This window comes from Psammomys obesus, unplaced genomic scaffold (genome assembly GCF_907164565.1).
Source record: "Psammomys obesus unplaced genomic scaffold, mPsaObe1.curated_primary_1811, whole genome shotgun sequence".
Classification (NCBI taxonomy): Eukaryota; Metazoa; Chordata; class Mammalia; order Rodentia; family Muridae; genus Psammomys; species Psammomys obesus.
Genome location: NW_026592510.1, coordinates 1,887,492 through 1,901,126, shown reverse-complemented (window position 1 = coordinate 1,901,126; position 13,635 = coordinate 1,887,492). Strand labels below are relative to the sequence as shown.

At 45.4% G+C, this 13,635-nt stretch overlaps 1 protein-coding gene across 2 annotated transcripts in view; it reads left to right on the top strand.

Moving 5' to 3' along the window:
- Btaf1 (B-TFIID TATA-box binding protein associated factor 1) overlaps positions 1 to 7,579 on the top strand; it is a 94,023-nt gene extending 86,444 nt beyond the window's left edge. For both annotated transcript variants that reach the window (XM_055613812.1, XM_055613811.1), the window contains 3 exons: positions 2,578 to 2,737; positions 3,052 to 3,222; positions 4,701 to 7,579. In XM_055613812.1, the coding sequence (XP_055469787.1) occupies positions 2,578 to 2,737; positions 3,052 to 3,222; positions 4,701 to 4,844 (475 nt within the window). In that variant the 3' untranslated portion in view covers positions 4,845 to 7,579. The remainder of the gene's footprint in view (positions 1 to 2,577; positions 2,738 to 3,051; positions 3,223 to 4,700) is intronic.
- Positions 7,580 to 13,635: the final 6,056 nt, after the last annotated feature.

Sequence of the window (13,635 nt, the reverse complement as noted above, 5' to 3'; positions counted from 1 at the left end):
CAGTGGGGGTGGGCAGGGAAAGGGAGATAGAAGGGGTTTGGGATATTAGTATACACAGAGAACATGGATTAGTAAAGTAAACAGAGGAGAGGGTGGCCCGGTGGCAAATAGCACTTACTGTTCTTTTAGAGGACCAGCTTCTATTCCCAGTACTCACATGGTGGCTCAACTGCCTGTCACTCCAGTTCCAGGGGGAGTACAACACCCTCTTCAAACTTCCTGGTATACCAGCCATAGATGCAGGCAAAACACCTATACATACAAAAAAGAAGACTAATAGAGAGAGAATAAGAGGGGGTATAAGGAAGGAATAAAAAAGAATAAGTTGTAAGGAAAATAGTATACACAATAGAGTGTCTGAAGAAACATACAGTACGAACATAAAACCTAATTGAGCAATGCAAAATAAATATTTTGAGAAAACAAGAACATTTAGAGATATTTATACAAAAGTAAAGTTTTTGGGTTTTTTTTTTGTTGTTGTTGTTGGTTTGTTTTGTTCTTGATTAGTTTGTTTTAAAGGCTAAGTAAAATAGATTTTAAGGTATGTAGCAAATGAAATTAGACGTGTCTGAAATTTCTGCACTTGGGAAGTGAATCAGGAGTTGAGGGCAGTTCTTCAGGGCAGCCTGGGATACATGAGAGCCAAAGGAAGTGCAGAGAGCAGGAGGATCTATCAGTCAACATTTCTTCTTGGTGGAAGGGTTTTTAATTAATTCCTCTTCCTTGTTACACGTAGCAGACTATGATGATGGGTGAGGTGTAGTTTGTGGCTCCATTTTAAGCCAGATTGTGTGTATAAATGTCCTTGGAGTGTTCAGAACAAGTGGCCTTTTAGGTTACATTCTGCTTAATGGCCAGTTGCTGTTAGCCCTTCCTTGGTCTTTTCCCAGCCCTCAGCATGGAGTATGAGTTTGTGGAAATGGCCCCGCTGTGTTCCATATGTTCTGGTGATAAGTCCAAGGTACACAAAGTGCCATGACTGTGTTGTTTAGTTACCCTTTTGGCAAGGGCTCTGGCTGCCTTCGTCAGCATCTGCTTCTACAGTTTCAGATTTGGCCAGGTCTCTACTTACCAGGTCACCTGACAGTGTCTGCCTCATTTCCTGCAAAGACACTGTTCAAATAGAGGCCCAGAGACTCTCAGTCTCAGCCTCTTCTGGCTGTCCTTGCAGTTGCGGGGTAAGAGAATGGAGTGAGTACCCCCAGAGCGGTCCTGCTCAGCTCAGCCCAGGGGCAGGGCTCAAGGTTGCTCGAGGGTGATCCTCTGCAAAGGTCTCACCTGGCTTATTCCCTGTGTTTTCAGTTACACATTTTGTAGGAGTGGATTATTACTTGCTATCATTTTTTACAGTGGGTTACACTGAAAGAGCTTCTAAGCTGCCATCTTGCCCAGAAATGTGGCTGATACTTTTAATGTTAGTAATAATTGTCCTTTTTCTTAGAGACTGCTTGATGTTCCTCTGCGTATTGTAAGACTAATAAATACAGCTCTCCTGAATGTTTACCACTACCTTTCCTGGGTGATGTAACGCACCCGACCTGTCTCTACACTTCATAGCTTCATAGTTGGGTTTTTAGTTATAACATCTGTATTTTATGACTTACTCTGTATCTGATATAAGATGTTTGGCCTTACCTTTGTTTATGAAACTTCTTATAATCTCCAGGTTGATTTCTACTACGGATTTGCATGCTTGCATACATATATGTATATATAAGTTGTGTTATATTAAGATATGTAGTAACAGTTGATGTTGGAGAAGTCAGGACAGCAGAGCTTGAGGCGGCTTGCAGCTGCTAGCAGGAAGCAGAGAATGAGGACTGCAGGCTCATTTGTTTGATTTTCCCTTTCATTTAGTCCAGAAACTCTCACTATGGGGCATACTACCCATGCTTAGAAATCTAGAAATCCCCTCACAGACAAAGCTAATGACTTATTTCCTGGTGATTCCAGATCTTATCAAGCTGACAGTAGAGTTAAACCATCACAGTATGTTTATATTCAAAGGATATTCTCATCTTGGTGGATAACAAGTATCTATACCATGGCTGTGCTGGCAAGTTTCTATCAGCTTGACAGAAGCTAGAGTTGTTTGGAAGAAGGAATCTCAGTTGAAAAACTGCCCCCACCAGATTGGGCTCTGGGCAAGTTGTGGTTCACCCCACCCCTTTATTGACTGAAGTGGGAGTGGCCAGCTCACTGTGGGCAGTTCGACTCCTGGACTGGTACCAGGTCCTGGTTGCATAAGAAAACAGGACTGATGAAGCCAGGAGGAGCGAGCCCAGGAGTAATAGGCAGCACTGCTCCATGGCCTCTCCTTCAGCTCTTGCCTGGAGTTACTGCCCTTACTTCCTTGGATGATGAACTGTGATCTAAGAGTTAGAAGAGTTAGAAGCTGGAATAAAACCCTTTTCTCCCCAAGTTGCTTTTTTTTTTTTTTTTTTTTTTAATCATGGTGTTTTATCATAGCAGGAGAAATTCTAAGGCAGTAGGTTTTTTTTTTAAGTGTTTTAATTTTATTAAAGGATCCTGAGTAAGACATGAACTGACTGTTTTTGTTATCTGTGTTTGTAGGTTTAACAATGACCCATCCATTGACGTTCTTTTACTCACAACTCATGTTGGCGGCCTAGGGCTTAACTTGACTGGTGCTGACACTGTGGTGTTTGTGGAGCATGACTGGAACCCTATGCGAGATCTACAGGCCATGGACCGGGCCCATCGTATTGGGCAGGTAAGTCATCTAACAGTCCACTAACAGCTAGACAATACTCCATAAAAGCTGGGGAGACTGGGTTCTGATTCTTGTGTTGATGTTAAGTGCTCTGATGTTAACTGTCATTCCCATCTCTGTGATCATTTCCACCACCACTTTCTAGCATGATTAAGAAAACCTGGTCACTGTCCACCCTGATGTTCTGTGATCCCTGAAAAGGTTTTTAGGTTTTGGGACCAGACAAGACTCCAGCCATAGCTCAAGCAATAAAAAGGGCTGGCTCGACAAACCCGAGTTAGTTTCATTACAGTTCAGTTGTTTTTCTTATTTAGAAACGTGTCGTTAATGTCTACCGGTTGATAACCAGAGGAACACTAGAAGAAAAGATAATGGGCTTGCAGAAATTCAAGATGAACATAGCAAATACTGTTATTAGCCAAGAGAATTCTAGTTTACAGAGCATGGGGACCGATCAGCTGCTTGACCTGTTTACTCTGGATAAGGTAAAGAGCTTACTTATCTTTAACTAGTCTTGGTGGATGTCTGTGTGAGCTATGAGGGCCCAGGCACTCTGCAGTTTTCCCAGGCTGCTGTGGCCCAGTCTTCGGGGCTTAGCAAGTAAGAAGCATTAAGAATAGTAAATATATTCACTTCACTTTTTGTAAAAGATTGGATTTTAAATTGCATGTGTATGTTTGTGCATGTGGGTGCAGGGCTCGTGGAGGCCTTGGATCCTTTGGAACTGAAGTTATAAGGTGGTGGTAAGCTGCTTATTGTGGGTGCTTGAGCCATCCCTTCAGCCTCTAACACATCATATTTTAAAATACTACATTTATTTCAGTGTGTGTGTGTGTGGAGGTTGTTGCACATACATAGCACACTTGGGTCAGAGAACAACTTCCTTCTCTCCTCCCACCATCCGGCTCCTGGGGCCTGACTCACACTGTCAGGCTTGGCGGCAAATGCCTTCACCTCCTGAGCCAGCTCATGAGCCAGTTGACAGCTTTAGTTCACACAAATTCTTCCCAACCAGATGTGTGAAGTCCTGGTTTTTGTATCGTCACCAATGTCTTGCCTCAAGGCATTGTGTTTTCCTGCTGAAGGGGTCTTATAATCTCTGGAGTCTGTGGAACTCAGGGCAGTCATTTCTGGTCCAACCTCCTAATAATTGGCAACCTTAGCCAAATTAACTTTTGAGCATATACACCTATTTTATTACACGGTATTAAAATAAAATGAAATTATACATACACACACACACACACACGCAATGATACGGGCACTTGGAGCAGATAGCTAGTAAGCCTTATTATTCTGGGGGATAAAACTACTAATAGATAACTTATCAGTCATCAAAAATGGACCAGACTAGAGCATGGTGGCTGAGGCCTGAAATCCCAGGACTCTGAAAGCTGAGGCAGAAAGTTAGGGCCAGCCTGGGCCGAATAACAAGACACTTCCACCCTCCCTCTTGTCTGTTCTCGCCCTTGTTCTCATTTTATTGACTGGGACAAGGTCTCACATATCTCACACTAGCTAGTCTTGAGCTTGCAGTGTAACTGAAGATGGCCTTGAGCTCCTGATTCTCCTGCTGTGTTAAAGGCATGTTCCACTGTGTCTGCTTTTGTGCTGCGCTGGGCTCCCCAAAACACAGCTTAGTGTAAAGAGCACCATGTCCCCGAGCTCCCTAGCCTCTCAGGTTTTTCCAGTGTTGGAGACTGAACTCGGGCGTTGGTGCACAGTAGGCAAGTGTTCTACCCCTGAGCTGCAGCCTTTGACCGTTGATATTTCTGAAGTTAAACTGGGCATGGTGGCGTACACTTTTATTTCCAGCACTTGGGGGGCAGAGGCAGGCAGATCTCAGATCCGTAGACCAGCGTGGGCTACATAATGAGTTCCAGGACAGCTAGGGCTACAGAATGAGACCCTGTCTCAAATAAATAAAACAAAAAACTCACTTTATCTGCCAATGTTTCATTAGGATGGCAAAGCAGAAAAGGCTGACAGTTCTACTTCCGGAAAAGCGAGCATGAAATCAGTTCTTGAAAGCCTGAGTGACCTCTGGGATGCCGAGCAGTATGATTCTGAGTACAACCTGGAGACCTTCATGCGTTCTCTTGAGTGACAGCTGCACGCTGGGACACAACTGCTGCTAGTCCAGTTACATTCTGCTGATGTTCAGCAAATTCCTAAGTCTATGGCGAACTTTAACTGAATGTATAAATAGTTCTGAAGAATATTCAGCATAGTGCTGGCTCTTGTTTCACTGGGGAACAAGTTATTTTCAAATATTTGCACTGTATTAAATTTAAATGTTAATGTGAAAGGTTTAAATTTTACATGCTGAATAGCTGCAGACGGAGGAAGCAGCCAGGTTTCCGTGTGCTCCCAGGAGGCGCGTGTGCAGGGACAGCCTCCTCCGCAGTCCCTCTGCCCGAGGTGAGACCCCCAGTGCTGTGGGGTGTGTACGTGTGTGTTCTTTAAAATAGGACTTGCTTTTCTAACTGATTACTAATAGGGCTTCTTTTGTATAAAAGCCTTAAATGAGCCATACTTTTCAGAATTTCAGAATGACTTTATTAGTAGTCAGCCTCAGAACATGAAAATGGTAAGCAATGAATTGAGCTAGGCCCCATGGCAACCTTTGTATATTTAGTGCAGATACATAGTGTTTTTTCAAATCTTTAACATCATTTTGTTCACTTTTAAAGTATAATAACTATTCTAAATGTAGGTACTGGTATATTTAAGGCTACAATGACATCCTATTAGAGGGTGAGTTTTTGTTTAATTTATCTAATGGCTAGGATACAGCCAGATTCAAAGAACATACATGTACTCAGTAGGTTTCAATCATAGTTACCATGTATATAATATGTTATGTCCATGTATATAATATATATGTAGTAACTATGAACACACAGTTTTCCAGACATAGATTTTACACTGCTTAAAATTCCATGCTCCGTGGTGAAAGCTCTTCACTGTAGTAGAGCATGGCTGACACGCAGGGAGGAACTGCATACACAAGCATACAAAGATACATGTATCTATATGCACAATGTGTCCATCCTACACCCACAAATGTCTGGTTTTGGCACTAAAATCATGTAGTTACACCAGACAGCAATAATAACTGAGCATGGAGCTAACGAGCTAGTGTTAAAACAGCTCAATGGTGAGGGTGGGTAGCTGTATATAGATAAGCATGTATGTGTATGTATATAATTTTATAATTACATAAATTAATACATGCCTGTGTATACACACATGTAGAATATATTTGTATATATGTGTACAGGTAATAAGCATCCCTAAGGTTTGTGTCTGGTCCTACACCTAGGCATCAACTTAAAAACCATCAGACCTCAATTGTACAATAACAAGGGTTTAAAAATAATTAAAAGTTCTACAGCACTTAGATATGAAGTTTTGTCACACTTGAGTAGCTTTGACAACCATGCTGTAATACTGAACCTAGCATTCCACAAGAGAATAAATATCAAATTGTAAAGTCTGTGCAATTGTGTGTTGTTTACAGTGAAGACTAAACAACCAGCCCAGATACATGGGTTTTTGAAAAGCCACCCTTTTCCTATATAAGGTTTATATTCAAATACAGAAGACCAAAAGGAAAACTAACAATTTCATGTGGAATATACAGTGTTTCTTACAGTGTTTTTTATAAACTATTTATTTGCTATTCTATATCTTCTAAAAACAGAGAGCAGTTTTATCATTGAAGAAATAGTAAGAAGATAGAATTCACATCATATATTAATTTTGTTTTTAATCCTTATTTGAAAAGTCAGAACTGGGAGCCAGATAGCTAGGCGATTTAAACTTTACAGGTTTAATGAGAAAGTACATATGTCTCCTGGCAAACTAGTTCTCAGAGTGAGAAAGTTATCTGTGACACTTTTAAAACCTTTAAAGCCACACATTCTAGTTTCGCAACAAAGGAAAACGCAGAACTTGGCACCGTGCCCTTCTGCCGGCGGAGATCACTGAGCTTCAGCAGGGACCTGGGAAAGCACTTACCCGCTCGTGGGTGTACTGACACAGAAGTTATGTTCTAAGTGTGTGGGCTAGGGAGCTGAGACAAGCACGATAGGGTGTTGGTGCCGTGGACTGTGGGTTCATGGAATCCACTGTACTACTGTTGCTGAAATTTTCAAATGGTTAAAAATAATTACATTTAGGGTTGTTTCTTATAGGAAAGTCTTAAGATTCAAGATTCTTAATTGTCTAACATTTATACATACACAAATCCTAGTCTTTGAGCAGAGCTGGTTACTTGATGGTAACTGGGCTTGGAGGCTGCTCCTCTGTTGCCACAGAACAGTTTATAGTTTGTAGAAGTTTGGTCAAATACAGATATTCCAGGGAAGCCATGTGTGGCAGTGTAGGCCCACTCCCCTTGAATATACCTGATCTCAGAACCAAGCTATGTTAGCCACGTTAGTCTTTGCCGAGGGTATGATGGCTAAGTGTCAGAAATGAAACTGTAAGAACATAATAGACTCAGGCTTGGTGGCACATGCCTTTAATCCCAGCACTGGGGAGGCAGAGGCCAGCCTAGTCTACAGAGTAAGTTCCAGAACAACCAAGGCTACACAGAGAAACCCTGTCTCAAACAGAACAAATCCAATGACATAGAAATTTCAGGAAAGAACAACTTTCATATGCCTGTGCTGAGTATTGTCCACCAATCCAGCCCTGTACCTTCTTCAGACCTCAACTTCCCAAGACACACTGGTACTGGTGGAATTAAGTGACATTTATTCAGGGATGTCTGTTATCAAATGTCAGAAAATTCAGTGTGAATCAATAAAATAAAAACTTGAGTTTTGCTACCAATCAGTTGAGAATGTTTGCTTGTCATACTGAGCACTGCCAACAACCTAAGAGACACAACCTCTAAAGAGTGAGAAACCATTTTTCTGGGCTGGAGACCTGGCTCAGAGGGTGAAGGTGCTTACCACGGAGCCTAACAGCAGGAGTCCATCCCTGCAGTCCTTCAGCAAGTACAGTCCAGCTACTATTAGTGTCGTCACTTCAGCCTGTCACGTAGCCAGCACTGGCTCTCACTCTCCTGCCTCTTGTGGCCTTGTAGCTGATCCCTCTGCTGGCAGATCTCCCAATCCCCTGTCACATTCATGGCAGAACTCTTTCTGTCAGGGCTCTGCCTGTCAGGGCTCTTGCCCACCTCTGACTGCATCTCAGTCAACGAAGTGTGTTCTCCATGTTTCACCTCATCATAAAACCAGGTGGTTTATGATCTTCCAGTGCTGGGTGAACAAGGTCAGGTGAGAATTGAGAAGACAAAGATTGAGGGAGGGGTGAAGATAGGGAAACTTTAGCAAGAACTGTGCAATTTTGGTGTCCTTGGGAAATTTTTGTTTTTTGTTTTTGTTTTTGTTTTAAATCCAGGTGTGATATGGTACTGCTTTGCAGCAGCTGGCTACAATTTCCCTCATGCTCTAGCAGAGGCATGATTTTGCCAGGTGCAGACAGTTTCTGATGTTTGGAATTCTGGGGACTTTTCAGATGGTACTTAAATGCTAGGGCTCCAATTGGGGGAGGAGTGTTGGTTGCTGTTGGTGGTGGTTTGTTAAGTAGTCATAGCCAAAGAAGAAACTAGATATCCTGAAAGTGAGGATCAAACTTGCCACACACAAGGAGCTCAATGTCACTAATAAGCAAAATAAGATGACAGTGCCCCCTTCAAACCCCTAACTTCATTCAGGGGATCTCTTTTTTTTTTTTTTCCTTCTTCTTCTCTATCCCTTTTTTCTCCCATATCTATTGACATAGGGGGTTGAAAGGGAAGAAAAGGTGTGGAGAAGAATGGAAGAAAGAAGACCCCACCAAGTAGCAAATGTCGGTTGTAGGAAACAGCTGTCATGTATTAAGTTTCAGATGTCTGATCAAAGACATCAGGAGAAGTGTTGAGTAGACAATTCAATTTGGAAGATGGTATTTTAAGGTAAGGAGCTGTAAGATCACCTTCAGAGATGTCGTGATGCAGCACCATTGATTAGGGAAAAACTAATGGCCAATAAGTCATTTATGGATCTCAACAGTGAATGTCAAAAGACCTGAAGACCCAGCCTGCCAGGTGAAGCTAGAACATGCTTGTAAGGTGTGCAAAGAGTTCTGTGCATGGCTCTGATTTAAAATTAAGGCAGCAGTCAATATGTACATTCATGTCTCCTTTGATGCCATGTACCATTCCAACAGGAGAAGCATCGACATGAGGAAGGAGAGAAGCCCTTCCAGTAAAAACTATTCCTTGCAAAAAGGGGAAGATACTTTAGTAGTAAATGATTTGGTTAATGAGAAGTCACAGACCAACATTTCACATCAAGCTTGGACAAAACCACAACAAATTCAAGGAGTTTCATATTAGCAGACCAGAAGAAAACCTGGAGTAGCATGGAGATCATGTTTCACTTGGCATGCCAATCTGGATATGCCCAACAATTCCAGCATACATTCCTTGAATGCTGCTGTAGGAAGTTGGCCCAGACTTACCATATGCTGAAGCAAAATGCAATTCCTTGAAGATTTCAGGAGACTGAAGCTACACATGTCCATTTCTTTACCAAACCAATATTCTTGTGTTTTTAGCCATCACAGTAGAAGAATCTAAAAGACAAACATGGGGTTAGGGATAAGGCTTAGTGGCTAAGAGCACTGGCTGCTCTTCCTGAGGATTCAGATTCATGGCCTGCCATCCATATGGTGGCTCCCAACCATCTTGAATTCCAGTCCCAGGGGAGTCAGCACCCACTTCTGGTCTCCCTAAACATCAACCACATGCATCATACACAGACACAGATGTACCCACATGTAAATAATTTTAAAAAGCCTATCAGGAATGGTCACACATACCTGTAATCCCAGCACTTAAGAAGTAGAGACAGAAGAAATAAAGACTTTAAGGCCAGCTTTTGGCACTGTTAAAGTTTGGGGCTATCCTAGGCTGCATAAAATCCATCCTCAGAAACCAACAAAAGGCCGTGTACAAGGTCATATTCTTTCAGAGTCTACAAAAGCACTCTGACTAGGCAGCTTAGGTGTTTGATGGGAGGTGTTTCTGAATGCTGGCAGTACGATTTTTTTTTTTTTAAATATTCCAAATGTAACCACCAGAATCCATGAGACAGGCACACATTTCACAAAGCATGTGAAAATGTATGTTGAGTGAGCCTTACAGGACAACAAAAAATGGCTTTGAGAAATGGAGATACACCACATTCCTGGAGTAGATAGATAGCCTAGAGCTGGGGAGCTAGAGCTTTCCACGCATGCTCAAAACCCTGACTTTAGGCTCCAGTGCTAGAAAACTCAATTTAGTTAGGATTCAAAACGTAGGGAGTCAGATCAATTCCACTCAAAATCTCAGGAAGTTTTTGAAGAGCTGATTCTAGACTTGAGCAGATAGACTTGAAGGGCTTTTCAGAACCTGGAGGAAGACTATTGCAGACTGACAAGCAGAGATCAAAATGAACACCAGGAACGGGGCTGCTAGAGAGCTGCATGCCTAGGTCTTGAAACTCACTGTAGGGCTCAGCAGCCCGGAGTGGAGAACCAGCATAAAAACAGGAGGGTGAGACAGTGGCTGTTTACTGCTTGGTTTTCTTTTAATTGAGAGTCTCCAAAAATTGGGTCCATATGCTTAAAAAATATCTATAGATATATAATTCACACACACCTACATATGAGTGTATGATGCTGTGCAAAATTTAGCTCAATTGTGAACATATATTTTAAACTAAACAAAACAAACAGAAGAGAGCATGGGGTCTGGGGATGTGGCTCAGGTGGCAAATGTGTGCCTAGCATGCAGGAAGCCCTGGCTTTCACCCCCTGGCATGGTGGTAAACACCTGTAATCCCAGCACTCTGCGGGTAGAAGCAGGGGGATCAATTTAAAGAGCATCCTTGGGTACCTAGTGAGTTGGAAGCCAGCCCGGACTGCACGAGACCCTGACTCCAGAAAGGAAAAGAAAAAAGAAAAGTGACCCTGGGCTGAAGAAAGTTTTCTTAGACATCACAGCTGTGACAGACACACTTCCACACCCTTTTCCATATCCTTAACCTGCATCCATCCTAGCTTTGTTTGTTTGTTTTTGTTAATGATCAACATCATCATCAAAGCAACATCAAGGGTGGCCAAGGCAGGAGCTTGAGCTAGAAACTGCAGTAGATACACTCTCCCCCCACAACACCAACTAGTTTGCTCTCAGGATCACACACACTCACACGCAGAGCTACTTAACTCCCTCCCTCTCTTACTGGCAGGCTCACATTCAGCTAGTTTTACAGCCCAGGCACACCTGTGTAGGGATGTCGCCGCCCACGGTGGGCCCACCTACTTCAACTCCCCAGCAAGAAAACGCCTAATAGACACACAGGCTGGTCTGATGGAGGCTGGACTTCAAGTGAGGTTCCCTCTTCCCAGATACGTCAGACTGCGATTAGCCAACATAGCTTCCTTTGTAATATCCTTTATTCATCCGTAAAGGTGCTTCCCAGAAAGTGGGCTGTGAACCCCAGATTAAAGCTGGTCAGCCGGAAGCTGAGACTAGCAGTTGGCGTCTGGAGTTGGAGTGACGGAGCAGCCTTGGAGCTGGGCTATCTTCAGGCAGGCAGCAGACCTGAACGGAGGGAGAGGGCATCCAGCTGGATCCACTAGAGATTAGGTTGCCACACAGCTGATGTCAGGAGTGGAGTGTGGGGCACGAGCCTGGGGTTGTTGCCTCTTCAAAGCCAGCCTGAGCTACACGGCCAGTACCAGGCCAGCCAGCGTCAAGACCCTGGCCTAAACAGAAACAAAGAACACTCAAAAGGCAAATGAGTGTGCCAACAGATGTTCTTCAAAACTGAAAAGCTACTAAACATCTTTTGAATGGTAAAAATCTAACATGAGAAATACTGCAAAGGATCTAGAGCCGGACTGCAGCGTGTGTGGCGTGTGCGCGCGCGTGCGTGCGTGTAGTAAGAGACACTCGGTTTTGAAAACAGTTGGGCAGTTTCTTACAAAACTACCCGTTACGCTGAGGACGTGGGTTGGTGGTGGAGCATGCGCTTGGCTTGCGAAGGTCGTGAGTTCAGTCCCAGCTCCTTCAAGTTGAAGATAACTGAGTCAGCAGCTGCGCAGAGCGGCCTTTTCGGGGCTGCCTGCTACCTCAGCTTCGAGGCTGAGGCCGCGGGGCCCAACCCGACTTGAGCATCAGGCAGCACCTGCGCTGCCTACCAAGGCGTGCCCAGCTCCGGCCTAGCCAGGCAGGCAGCTGCCGAGCCTGCGGCTCCACGCGGGTTAACGGCGCCCGTCTCGGCTGACCTCTCTGTTCCTACAGCTTTTTCATCTTTTTAGTTGGTAGAGCTGCAACCACCAGGAAAAGTCACGCACAAAGCCCAGCCCCCGGCAGCCCTGGGGGAGGGCGTTATTGGAGGCCCCTGCGGAGGGCTGGAGAGACGCTCGGGAAAGCGGGGACGCTGGCCGCACCCCGCCAGCGCGCCCTTCACCACCACGATTCGAGCCACACACGCGAGCGGGCCCAGGAGTCTGTCTCAAAGCCGCCTTCGCTCACCTCCTCCCGCCTCCCATCACTGGGCCGGACTTCAGGACCGTTCCTGAAAGGCCCGGCGCGGGGCCAGGGTAGACGGGCGCCCTTTAGAGGGGCTCAAGGTGTTCCGTCACGTGTTCACAAGGCAGGCTTCAAAGGGGTCCGCCTGGGAGTGGTGCGTCGGGCCCCATGGCTGCGGGCGGCGCCGCCACCGCCTCTCGGGGAGGCCTGGGGTCCCTGCGGGCCGGGCACGCGCGGCGCTCCTACTTGCCGGGCTGCGGCCTGGAGTTCCGAACGCGCAACCCTGGGGCAGGTGAAGGAGGGGGCGGGGACACCGCGGCCCCGCCTCCCGGAACGCCCTCCTCTCCTCCCCCCCCCCCCCCCCGTCCTCCCCGAACGCCCTCCTCCCCGCCCTCCCCCTTTCTGCACCCCTTCCTCCCGTCCCCTTCCCGTCCCGCTCCACGGGCCGCGCAGGGGAAGGGCACGGGGAAGGGGGTGTCACCCCGGCTGGGCTCGTACACGCGTCGTGCGTGACCCCAAGCCTTTGTCCCGGAACCAGCTGCGCCCAGTCCCACCCCGACTGAGCCGTCCTGGCCAGGCTTCCTCATCCTTTTCCTTTAAGGACTCGTGGACAGCAGCGAAAGGGTGCGGCGCTGCCAGAATCCACGCGGATTTTCCAAAGCCCTATTTTTCTGAAAAAATTCATTAGGAGACTTGGTGTCCTTGTGAAAAATAAGACGACAGACAATACTTACGTTTTCACAACAGTCCTGGTTAAGTAATTTGGCCTCGTGTGGCAAGGTATTGGCAATTAAAATCCAAGGCATTGGTGGAGAGGGTGAGGGGGCTAGCTCAGGACAGAGTCCTGGTTTAGCTTGCCTGAGGCCCAGGGAGTCATCAACAGCATACACACACACACACACACACACACACCACACAAGGCCCAAGGCCCCACCTGTACCACCTGACCCCACAAATATTTTCCTGTTTCAAATTTACTTGTGCATTTGAAAGTGTTGTGTCTGAGAAAGAGTAAACTTTGATGAAAACTGTTTGAAGACCTGGGGTTTTGGGTTTGCTTGCTTTTAATTAAATTTTTATTTTTTATATATTAGTTTATTGATTTTGTATCCCAGCTGTAGCCCCCTCCCTCATTCCCTTCCGACCCCACCCTCCCTCCCTCATCTCCTCCCACGCCCCTCCCCAAGTCCACTGATAGGGGAGGTCCTCCTCCCCTGGTTTGGTTTGTTTTAAACTAATGGAGCAGATCAGAATTCCCCCTGATGGGAAGCGAACACACGGAGATATCCCTCAGCAAAAGATGACACGTGTCGGTGCT